The following is a 12,233-nucleotide window of genomic DNA, read 5'->3' on the forward strand; positions in this document are numbered from 1 at the left end:
GCACTGCCTTCTAAACTTGACCATTAGGGGGTCAAAAGGCTCCATACATGAGTCATACTCTTAATTCCTGAAGCTCTGCTCTTTCCGAATAAGAAGCATAAGCTTCTAAGAAGCAAAGCACAGGGAGCTGGCGAGAAGCAGGAGGGCTGCTGGATTCCCTTTGCAAGGGGTTGGGCTAGCCTGGCACCGTCAACAGCTTATCCACGGCATAAGAGACCAGAGCGGATCCTTCCAGGGCTATGGTCTATGGGGTAGTCCCAAACCACACATGGGCTGAAACTGGCCTCTGATGCAGAAGCAGAAAGTATACAGGGCCATTCACATTTAAAGGTACTGCAGCCTTTAGGTCATTCTCTACCTCCTAGGGTTAGAAGGCATAAAGCATCTTCGATGATCTCAAACTGAAACCAAAGGGGAGGGCGCAGGGCTGAGAGCCTTAGCCTTCTCTCATTTGCTACAGTTCTCCTGCCTTCTTTCTTTTCCTCTGCCCTGAGTACCATGACCTAATAAAAATTTTCCTGCTTAGTTGAGACATCAGATCTAATGTCCTCACTGATGGGAACAACAAAAAAAAAGGTTTCATACGACCTGGGTTTTATATAGCTCTCCTGTACTCCTAACCCACTCCCTTCCTTTACAATGGATCACAAAAAACAAGGGCTAGCCCAGGTTGTAGAGACCGCTGAATTCAAACCCTTTATTCTACAGAAACAGAGATCCAGAGTTTAAAGTCGCACATTGACCGGCAAAAGTTGGGACCAGAACCTGAACCTCTGATTCCCCGTTTCCCCAGCTCCAAATAGAAAATCAGAAAAGGGGTGTTATAGACTACATTTTTGTGTCCCCACCCAAATTCATATGTTGAAGCCCTCACCCCACACAATGTCACTGTATTTGAAGACAGGGCCTGTGAGGAGGTGACAAAGGTTCAGTGAGGTCCTAAGGGTGGGGCCCTTAGAAGAAGAAGAAGCGACATGAGAGTTCCCTCTCTCCACCATGTGAGGACACAGGAAGAAGGTGGCTCTCTGCAAGCCAGGAAAAGAGCCTTCACCAGAAACCAAATCCTGCTGGACTGATCTTGAACTTCCAGCTTCCAGAACTGTGAGAAAATTCATCTGTTATTTAAGCCATGCAGTCTGTGGTATTTTGTATTGGCAGCCTGGGTTGACTAATACAAGGGGATAAAGTAATTTTTATTTGGGGGCCTCAACTCAAACTTTGGGCATTGAAAAGTGTATACTGTAGGGGAAAGCACAGCATCAGAACTGGCCGAGACGAGGGTCATTCAGAGAGTGATCAGGGGCCACCTTCCATGTGCAATGCCCCAGCCCACAGGTACTTGAAGGCCATTAAAAGGAATGCGTCACTCCGTTAAAGAATTTGGGGAAAGTATCCAAACTATGCATATTCTATTCTGTGAAACAGCCTGTCTGTCCTTTCATGATGCAAGCGAACAAGAAAAACACTGGCCGAGGTACACCTCGCCCCCTTCTGGAACCTTCTCTGGCACACAGTGTCCCCTGAAAACCAGGTTGGGAGGATTGTTTTCTGAGAGAGGAGAAATGAGTCTGACCCTCTGGTTTATAAGTCCTTAGAAAGGCCTGGAAGGGTGGAGGGAACCTTGCCATATTTCTGAGGGTCTGACGAACCCACATGTCCTTTTAGACATCAGGGCTTTAAGCCGCCGCCAGTGGCCTGAACTGGAAATGTTCTCGCCAGTGGAGTGCCTTCAGCACGTGGGAGATACGCCGGCAGCAAAAGGAACAGTTTTACTTATGGTCACATGTTTTCCTGGAATTTTTAAAGTTAATAAACTTAACAGAATTTTATTTAAGTACGAAGGAAAAAGAAGGCAAAATCACTAATCAGTGTTAACACACTTGTATGTTTACCTCCTTTACATTTTTCTGAGTTTTACAAAGTTGTTTATGATGGGCATGTACTACTTTATAATGAGATAATAAACATTGCTCATTCTCTGAACAGTTCAGTATCTAGCATGCGCCAGGAAGTTTTCTAGATGCTGGAGATAACAGCAGTAAACAAGCTAAAGTCCTTCTTCTCCTAGAGCTTCCAGTTAGAGGCGGGGCTTGGGGGAGGTAATCAAAGGGGAGGCAGTGACAGTCCCAGGAGAAGAATTTCGGGTGGAGTGAGAGGATGGCGAGTCCAGGGGGTGAGGTGGTCAGAGAGGGCTCTCTAAGGAGGGGACGTCTGAGCAGAGACCTGAAGGAAGTGAGGGGCCGGGCTGCGGAAAGAGCTCTTCTTTACACAGGGAACAGCCGGGTGAAGGCCCTGAGGCTTTGCCCAAGGACAAGCAGAGGGCCAGTGTGACCACAGTGGAGCGAGCAGGGTGAGGAGTGGTAGGAGAAGGGTCTGGAGAGCCAGGCAGGAGCGGGATGCACTTTGTAAGGCCATGATGAGGAATCTGGTACCAGTCTCAGTGTGAGGGGAAGCGAGGGGAAGGCTGGAGCAGAAAGGGAGGTGATGTGTAGTCTGACATTGTCCCCTGGGATGCCTCCCTTGTTCCAGGGACCACATTGCCCCCATCAGACTAACAGGTCCTGAGTTCCGGGATGCGGATGCTTTCTCTTGTGCGTCCCTCTCCCAAGAGAGGGCTGAGGCAGGAGCTGCAGGCCTTGGGGAAACTGATGGCTCATTTCTCCCCAGGGCTTTCACCTCTTGGGACTCACCTTCTACCGTCAACTCCACTGTCACCTGGCGGGCACCACTACCATTGGTGGCTTCACAGGTATACTTTCCCTTGTCCTCCTCACGGACAGCATGAATCACAAGGCTGAAAGTCCCCCGGGTACCACAGTCCAGCAGGAAGCGGCCCCCACCGGCAATGGGTTGCCCGTTTCTGTGCCATGTCACTTGGGGCTCTGGGTAACCCCGGACCTTCAAGGAAAAGAAGAAAGGGTGAGAGCTTGTACATAAAGAGTACTTCCTATGTGGCAGGTATTGTTCTGGGTGCTTTACATGTATTAACTCTTTTAATCCTCGTAACATCCCCTGCAACAAATACTATTTTCATCTCCATTTTGGAGACGAGGAGATTGAGACGCAGGGTTTTGGTAGATTTCTCGAGGTCTTGAAGGTAGCAAGTGGCCGAGTCAGGCATCCTGGCTCCACAGCCCACCACACAAGTGTCTCTCAAGCCTGGATGCATGACTAGAATCACCAGGAGGAGATTTAAAGCAATACTAGTGCCCAGGTCCGACCTTGGAACAATTAAATCAGAACCCCAGTGTGTGGGGACTGAGCATGGGGATTCTAGAGCAGTGCTTCCTACTCTAACATGAATCACTTGTTAAAAATGCAGATTCTGCTTCTATAGGTTTGGGGCAGGCCTGAGATTCTGCAGTTCAGACAAGCTCTCAGATGATGCTGAGGCTGCTGGTCCCTAGAACTCACCTTGGGTAGCAAGGTTCTAGATCTGAGCTGCCCAGTAATGGCAGCCACTAGCCACACGTGGCAGCTGAGCGCTTGAAACGTGGCGGATCCCGAGTTGCACCGTAACTGCACTGTAAACGTAAATTATACGTGGGGTTTTGAAGAGTTAGTATGAAAAGAGAATGTGAACTACCTCGATAATTTAAAAATACTGATTACATATTGAAAAGATAGTCATTTTGGTATACTGGGTTAAATAAAATATATTGTTAAAACTAATTTCACTTGTTTCTCTTTACTTTTTTAATGTGGCTACTAGGAAAGGTACAGCTACATACATGCCTTGCGTGATGTTTCTATCAGGCGGTGCTGCCCTAGGCCACTCTTTCTCTACAAATAGTTAGCAGCTAACATCTGTTGAGCACTTTTCTAAATACTTGGCATATCTGAGCCTCACAGCAACTTGTTCAGAGAGAAGATACTTTCCCAAAGAGGGGGAAATGCAGAGAGAGACAAATTCCAGGAAATCACCTTGAGTTTCAGAGAAAGTTCCCCAAGGGCGCTGAAACCCCTGAAACTCAACAGGCCCTTTGGAATGGACTCATCTTCGGAGGAGCAGGGCTCAGACTGGCCCGTCAGTGCACAGCCTGGGACCTGAACTGGGGGATTTTAGCACTGGAAATGCACAGAAGACATCACAGAAACCTCCTGAGAGAGAAACTGTTGGCGTTACAAACAGGTTGTAACAGTAGCTTTTATCCACGGATCCACTCCAAGACAAGAGAGCAGAGATACAGATGAAGCCAACCCAAAATTCCCTGGATGACCCCAAATTACATTTACAAAGAAAGCCTTCAGTGACCCACAGCAATACTCCTCCTATACGCCCCAGCAAGGTCAGAGAGGAGGTTTTATCAGCACGTGGGAGAAAGGGGAGGGGAGGTGGCTGTGCCGTCACGCCTGGCCATTGCAGCCTCACCAAGCACGTATCCTATCTCAGGGTGATGCTGTTGAAGGGGACTACGTGCATATTATAATGCCTATTATAATATGAAACAAAGTGTCAACAGCGATTGCCTCTAGGTCTCTCTTTTCCTTTTACTTAACTATCATTTTCTGATATTCCTGCAAATAACACCCCTGACCTTTGTAAAACAGAAGAAAAATTAAATGAAAATGTGATCCTTTTATATTCGTGTGCCTGTATAATGAACGTATAGCACAACCATTCATTAATCTGTGGAGCCCCTCAGGGCACTTAAATCTAGAAATGGAAATAAAAGTGGTACACAAAAAACATTATGCATGTTTGAAGGCAGCAAATGCCACATGTCTGTATAAAACACATCACCTTGTGGCACTATCTTGGCACAAAGGTTCATGCCCAGGAATATCAGAAAATCACTGTGTTAAAGCATTCTTTTTCTCTGTGAAAGCATATTTTCAGGAAACAACTAAGGAAAGAAACTCTTTCCTACAGAAGGAAGCCCCTTGGGAGTCTGGTCCTATAGTGAATCTGCGAATCATCATCTTCTCCTCCATCCTGTCAGGCAGAGCCAGCCTCACCTCCAGATGACCAGGTGGCCTTCTGTCAGCATCAGAGAAAGGCAGTGCAGAACCCTGGGACTGGGAGGAGATGAATCATTAACTTCACCAAAGGCGTCCTTAGCATTCCACGAGCAAGTACTCTGGCCCCCTGCAGCGGTGCCAACTCTGTGGCCACCAGGGCCTGAGGCGTCAATGTTTAACTGGGGACATTACAAGTGCTCCAGACCTCAGGGACACAGATCCCTCTTTCCCTTTCCGTTTTCCTCTCATTTTCAATTTTTATTTATTTAATTTATCCTGTGCACCAGGTCTCAGTTGTGGCATGTGTGCTCCTTAGTTGCAGCATGCATGTGAGATCTAGTTCCCTGCCCAGGGATCGAACCCAAGTCCCCTGTGTTGGAGGGTGGGTTCTTAACCACTGTACCACCAGGGAAGTCCCTCTCATTTTCTACATACATATACATTCCCCTCCACCCCACACCAACAGATCCACCTTTGCAACACCCTTATATATTAAAATACCCAGTGATTTTTAAACATGCTGAAATTGGTACCACTTAGAAAGCTGTGGTTTGCAATGGACTTTTGTACACCCTGCATCTGAAGCAAAGGCAGGAATTTCTATGACCTTTTTCCGCTCCAAGGTCTGAATGATTTTCAGCTCCAATTCTTATCCTCTCAATAATGAAAAACTTGTTCAACCACTACCTAACGTTACCTAAAAATTACTCAACTTCAAGTAAACTCATTTTTATTGCCGGCCCACTATCCTGGGCTCCTGGGTGGGGAAAGAAGAGAAGTCTGGACTCACACCCGTGGTTGTGTGACAGCAGCCCTGCCCTCCCTGGACACCTTATCTGCCTTCACCATGGGCCTTCCACCAAGAAGCCACAGATGGGGGATTTCTTACAGCCCAGTCTAAGACCACAGTAAAAACCCAGTGATACTTTAGTTTTCAGAGGTCTTCCACATATAGAATCTTATTTGATTCTTGCAACACTACAAGGGAGGTGTCTTGGGTTGGGTTCCCAGGAAGCAGAACCTGAGATAGGGATTCAGGAACCCAGGTCTTAGTCAACAATCAGAGCAGCTGGGAATGGGTGTAGCAGCCTGGTGCAGGGGATCTGAGTGGGGTACCAAAAGTGTCTGTGACAGCATGCAAGGCCAATCATATTATTAAGCCCAGAGAGCAAAGGAAAGAGGCCTGGAGAAGTGGATGATTTGCCAGCAGTAAAGTGGCAGATCTGGGACCACAATTTTGGTCTCCAAGTTGAGTGGCTGTCTCTCTGTGCTTCACTGTAAATTCATTTTTTTGGTGACATAAATATTATAGAATCCAAAGCATTAATAAGGGTCTATCTCTAATAGACCCTAAGCCTCCTCTAGGCTACAGCAATATCTGCTCCCCACTTTGGGAGAAAGCCAAAGAACTCACAAAAGTCATGGCCATCCCATAAGCAAGTCTTGGGCTGTTTCCCTGGAGTAACAGGAGGACAGTGCTATAGACTGAATGTGTCTCTCCAAAGTTCATGTCGAAATCCTAACCCTTAATGTGATTATATCGGGAGATGGGGACTTTGGGGTGATTAGGTCAGAAGGGTGGAACCCTCATGAATGGGATTAGTGCCCTTACAAAAGAGATCCCAGAGAGTTCCCTCACCCCTTCTACCGTGTGAGGACAGAGTGAGAAGCTGGCCAGCTATGAAGCAGGAACCGGACCTCTCCAGACACTGAATCTGCTGGTGCTTTGATTTTGGACTTCCCAGCCTCCAAACATGTGAGAAATAAATTTCTGTTGTTGAAACCACCCCACCTGTGGTATTTCTGTTATAGCAGAAATACCCCAGTGGGCTAAGATAGACAGGGATGGGTGCCATGCACATGCCCAAGACACGCCTAGGAAAGTCAGTGTGGAACAGAGAAGACAGTGTAAGAGCCAGGCCTGAGTCCTGGGTCTGACTTGTATTCCTAGCCTCTTCAGGTTGTAATTCCTTCCTTTCATGGAAGAGAAAACAGCTCTTGATAGCTCAGGCTCCTTCCATTCCTGAAATAGTCTGGATCTAAATAGTGACCCACTTAGCTTCTGGGGGAAGATTCTTTCCTCTCCCTCCAGTCTACCCTGGGCCCCAGCCCACAGCCTTAATACTCTCTAATCCTCCATAAGGGAAAATCAAGTGACCACAAGGAAGAAGGCTTGTGAACATGAGTGGGCAGCCCTGACTTGTCACCATAATGAGTTTTTGGAAATGGCCCCAAAGAGGGTCATTCTAAGGAGAATCATATTTTTGCCACAGTAAACCACATTTAATTGGAGGTTGTGTTCTTGAACAAAAGCCTGGGATCAAGTAAATCAAGGGCATAGCTGACAATCTGTCATACAAATAAAGATATAGTAACCATAACCCCTATAATAATTTAAAATAGTAAAATTGTGCTCCAGTGCCATAAAATGTCCCCAGAGACTTTACGGCCTCAAAAGGCCTTTAAAAGGAATGGGGGCTCATTCTGTGTGTGTTGGATGGTGAGGCGAAAGCTGGGCTGCAGGCGGGCAGCTGCTCACTGCCATGTCACACCAGCTGGCCGTGCTGGAGAGTTTTTCAGAACCTGGTGCTGTCTCAAGATCTACTTAATGATTGAAAGTGAAACATTCTTAAGGGTACTGTCTCTTCATTTTTCTCTGATGTGTGTGAAGGGCTTGCAGTTAATTCCAGTTTGCCCAGGACAGGCTACCAGAGCATAAGCCCAGAACAAGGCCAGGTTCTCTGGCCTTCACAACCCCTACAAGACTCAGAGCAACATATCTGCCTTCTCAGCTCGGTGAGTGGTAGAAAGGGGGTGATTTTGCTGTTTTTGATGATCTCCTGCACGTCTTCTGTTCCTGGGTGGGCCTGTCCCTGTTTGCACAATGCGAGCCCACACAGCTGCAGTGCAGAGCTGGGCAGGACATGAAACTGAGACTCTGCCCACGTTGGGGACGGAGGGAGACCAAAACGAGTGAAACCAGGATTACCCTAAGGCCAGGGTGAAAGGAGACGGCCCGGCAGGAGACTGGGGAGTTGGGAAGATACACAAAGAAGACGTCAGCAGTGAGCTGAGAAGTCCTTGGGGCTGGGAACAATAGATGGAGGGGTTGTCAATAAGTATTTCTTTGAAACCTGTTGAGTAACTGAATTGACGATGGGAAAGGCTGAGCCTGAAGAATGGGAAATTAAGGAAACCTGCTGGACAGATGCCCCACCTCACCCCGCCGCAAGCTGGACAAGCTGATTCTGCAACACAACTGTCTCCATGCTTCCTATGATCGCCGGCCTGTCTGTAGCACATCACTCTGAACCTCTTCCCCTGTTTCAAGGCAGCTTCTTCTATAATAAAGAAATTCTCCTATGATAAATGACTAGAACAGGGCTGGTGATTTAAAAAGTGAAGAATAATGGGAAGTTAATCAGTGACGCTGAGGAATGCGTGGAAGAATTCTCTGTCCCATCTCCAAGTATAAGCTCACCCAGATAATAAATGGACATGGATGCACAGAAAGGAGAATTAAAACGTTAACACCCCCAGCAAATCAGACCACAGAAAATGCCTATGAAACTTACATCATGGGTGTATTATGAGAGTGGAGAGTGAAGGGTGAGCCATGGGCATGGCATGACCGAGCTTAGCGGCCTGGGTCTGTGTCAGCAACTGGCACACGGCCCATTGGCCAGGCGGAACTTAATGAAGGCTTTGAATAATCCTGTTAACCAACAGTCAAAAGCCTTAAGTGAACCCACAGAACCCATCAGGAAGAGATCATACCAGCTAAAAACAGCAACTAGTGAGAGGCTTAAACTGCTGGATGCTCCCTGCCCTTAAGTTCAAGTCGTGAAACAGCGAGGACCAAAGCAGTCCCATGAAACACAAAAGCAGAATGTAGAGCATCAGTCCTCAAACTGGCCCAGAGAATGCCACCTGGGCCATCAGGGAAAGATGCTCCAGGTCTCTATCTGTGATCAGCCACTCTCACTTGCTTTTCTTTTTTTCTTTTTAACATTCTTTATCATATTCTTTTCCATTATGGTTTATTATAGGATATTGAATATAGTTCCCTGTGCTATACAGTAGGACCTTGTTGTTTATCCATTCTATATATAACAGTTTTTATCTGCTAATCCCAAACTCCCAATCCATCCCTCCCCCACCCCTCCTTCCACTTGGCAGCTAGAAGTCTGTTCTCTAATGTCTGTGAGTCTGTTTCTGTTTCCCAGATAAGTTTGTTTGTGTCATATTTTAGATTCCACATATAAGCGATAGCATATGGTATTTGTCTTTCTCTTTCTGACTTACTTCTCTTAGTATGATAACTTCTAGGTCCACCCATGTAGATGCAAATGGCATTATTTCATTCTTTTTATGGCTGAGTAATATTCTGTTGTGTATATATACCACATCTTCTTTATTCATTCATCTGTCCATGGACATTTAGGTTGTTTCCATGTCTTGGGTATTTTAAATAATGCTGCTATGAACATTGTGGTGCATGTATCTTTTCAATTAGTGTTCTGTCCAGATGTACGCCCAGGAATGGGATTGCTGGATTATACGGCAACTTGATTTTTAGTTTTTTGCACTCTCACTTTCTATGGCGTTTTCTTTTCCTCTGGCCCAAGACACAGACAACCCCATATCCCTACATCTGCCTGACTGAGAACATCCCGTTTCTCCCACAGAGAGTAGGAGACAGGCTATAGCTTGGCAGTCTTGGGTTATACCTCAGGCCCTTCTGAATGTTTCAAACAAAAAGCTTGATTTCCTTTTATCTAGCTCACCTTATCAATGCATGCACCTTTTTGATTCCCTTTCTTTTTTTAAAAATTTATTTATTTAATTTATTTTATTTTTGGATGTGTTGTATCCTTGTTGCTGTGCGGGCTTTCCCTAGTTGTGGTGAGCTGGGGCTACTCTTTGTTGCAGTGCGTGGGCTTCTCATTGCAGTGGCTTGTTGTGGAGCACGGGCTCTAGGCGTGCAGGCTTCAGTAGTTGTGGCACGTGGTCTCATTAGTTGTGGCTCATGGCCTCAGTAGCTGTGGCTCACGGGCTCTAGAGCGCAGGCTCAGTAGTTGTGGCACACGGGCTTACTTACTTCACGGCATGTGGGATCTTCCCAGACCAGGACTTGAACCCATTGTCCCCTGCATTGGCAGGCAGATTCTTAGCCACTGTGCCACCAGGAAAGCCCCTGATTCTTTTTCAATGACACAAGCACCTAAAATTCTGAAGCAGTCCAACAAAGAAATAGAATTCTAAGTGTAATAGGGAAACTCTCACACTGATGTTTTCCTAGTTTTTCCAAATTCAGAGTTTTCCTATAAAAACAAGTGTTCTTCTGTTTGAACTCTAGTCCTTGTGGGATGGCTGTGGGATTCCAGCCTTACTGCAAACCTCTCTACTCAAAGCCCTGAGTTCTGGCTTTACCCCCATCATGATGGTGTCCAAGGACACGGCATCTCCAGCTGGTGAAGCTGGCCTGGGAGGTCACTCTCCAGTTTCTACTGCCAAGTTGAGATATACTCTCAGATATATTAAAATATTAATAAGAGGCGTGTGGTATCATAGAAGTTTAACAAACTAGTGCTGTGGCTTGGTTTTGTTTGATTTGCTCAGGATCTCCTGCCTACCTTTCCCGATGTAAGCTACTCCTTTGAGGTAGCAGACTCACTCCTCTACCCACCACAGGTGAGTCAGGTGGAGATGCATTAGGCAGCCGCCTCCCGGCCAAAACGCTCAGACTTCCAAAATGAGCATGATCCACGTCAGCCAATCAGAGCTCTTCCCTGCAATTTCAACCAGAATAAAGGGAGACCAAACTGTCTCTTCACAGGGACCTCAAGCTGGGAAGATGTAAGCCTGAAGCTGTCTGTCCACAGCCATATTTTCCCATCCCTGCCCCCTGTTTTCTTGCCTCCACCTAAGGGAAGGAAGCCATGTGCAAAATAAGACATCACATACACAGTGAAGAAGAAAAGAGAGGGAGGCACAGCCTGGCAGAGCTACGGCAGAGCCGGGATCCACTCAGTCATACGAGACAGTACATGTCTTTCACTTAACCCATGGAGTTGGTTTGTCCCTTGCAAACAAGAGTCCTGACTAATTCAGGAAGGTATATGGCATCTGGAATCAGACAGACCTGTGCTGGATGCTGGCTGCACCAAGCAACAGTTGCCTGACTTTGGGCAAGTTACTTATCTGACCCTCAGTTTATACAACTGTAAGATGGGATGATATCACTATCCACTTCCATGGACAAGTTTCTGACCAAATGAGATAGCATATGTACAACAGTATATTAACAAATCCGAAAGGTTAGATCCTCTGTCTCTCCTTTTCTTCAAAGTCAGTAATTCCTTATAATAAGTTACCTTAGAATCCATTCAGCTCCCAGCTTTAACAGCACGAAGCTGTATTTCTGCCCTAAGAAACACCACTACTTTGTGACTTCTGGGCTTGTTGAACCTCATCTTACACAACTCGAATTCTTATAGACAACTTTGAGGCATCACGCCCTTAATTAGATAAAAATCTAACCCTTTAAACTGAAACCACCTTCTGCCTTCGCTGAACTGGCTTATTATTTTTATTTAGAGAGCAAACCCCTTTTGAAAAGTGATCATTGATTTATGTAACATCACAAAGCACATTTTAAAACAAATATCCACTCTACAGTTTTGTCTGCACCATCATTCCACTCCTGTAATACCACGTGCAACTCTGAGACAGAGGCCATCCCCTTGATTTCTGCCTCACTGGCTTATGCAGCCCTGGAATGTCAAGGGCATGGGCAAATTTCGGGAAGGAAATAAATCTGGGGTAATAAATCTGAAGTTTCTGGCCAGTCCTGGTTGGATCTGGGGAGACAGAGACATACTTCACTGGCAGAAGAGATGGAGCACAGGGCTCCTCCCCAAATAATGCACAGCCCACTTGGCAACGGCTCACGACCCCTCGAAACAGCACAGCCCAGATGCCACAAGACTCAAAAACTGGCCACAGATTGTACTGGGAAGGTCCCGGCCTAGGAGGACTCTCAAAGAATATGAGGTGATTCTGTTTAAAAGCAAAGGTGGGCCAAAGTGACCAGGGGGTCCCAACAACCTAAGACTATCTCGGCTTGGCCCCCTTGGCTTAAACGGGCTCCCCTGGCAGCCGCTGACCACCCGCTCTGCAGGCACGTCATCGCACAAAGCCTGCATTCTGCTTGGACTCGCCCAGGTGGCAGCCTGCGAGGGAGGTGGGGGAGCAGGTGGGGCTTTGGC

General features: G+C 46.7%; 1 protein-coding gene across 10 annotated transcripts in view; it reads right to left on the reverse strand.

Annotated features, from left to right (window-relative positions):
* The window catches only part of MYLK (myosin light chain kinase), a 176,015-nt gene that overhangs the window by 130,180 nt on the left and 33,602 nt on the right, over positions 1-12,233 (reverse strand). For 9 of the 10 annotated variants that reach the window (XM_060298163.2, XM_060298160.2, XM_060298161.2 and 6 more), the window contains exon 2: positions 2,691-2,898. In XM_060298163.2, coding sequence (XP_060154146.2) covers positions 2,691-2,898 — 208 coding nt within the window. Of the gene's footprint in view, positions 1-2,676; positions 2,899-12,233 lie in introns of all 10 variants that reach the window. The other variant, XM_070045455.1, reaches the window with a different exon arrangement.

The sequence above is a fragment of the Globicephala melas genome, chromosome 4 (genome assembly GCF_963455315.2).
Source record: "Globicephala melas chromosome 4, mGloMel1.2, whole genome shotgun sequence".
Classification (NCBI taxonomy): domain Eukaryota; kingdom Metazoa; phylum Chordata; class Mammalia; order Artiodactyla; family Delphinidae; genus Globicephala; species Globicephala melas.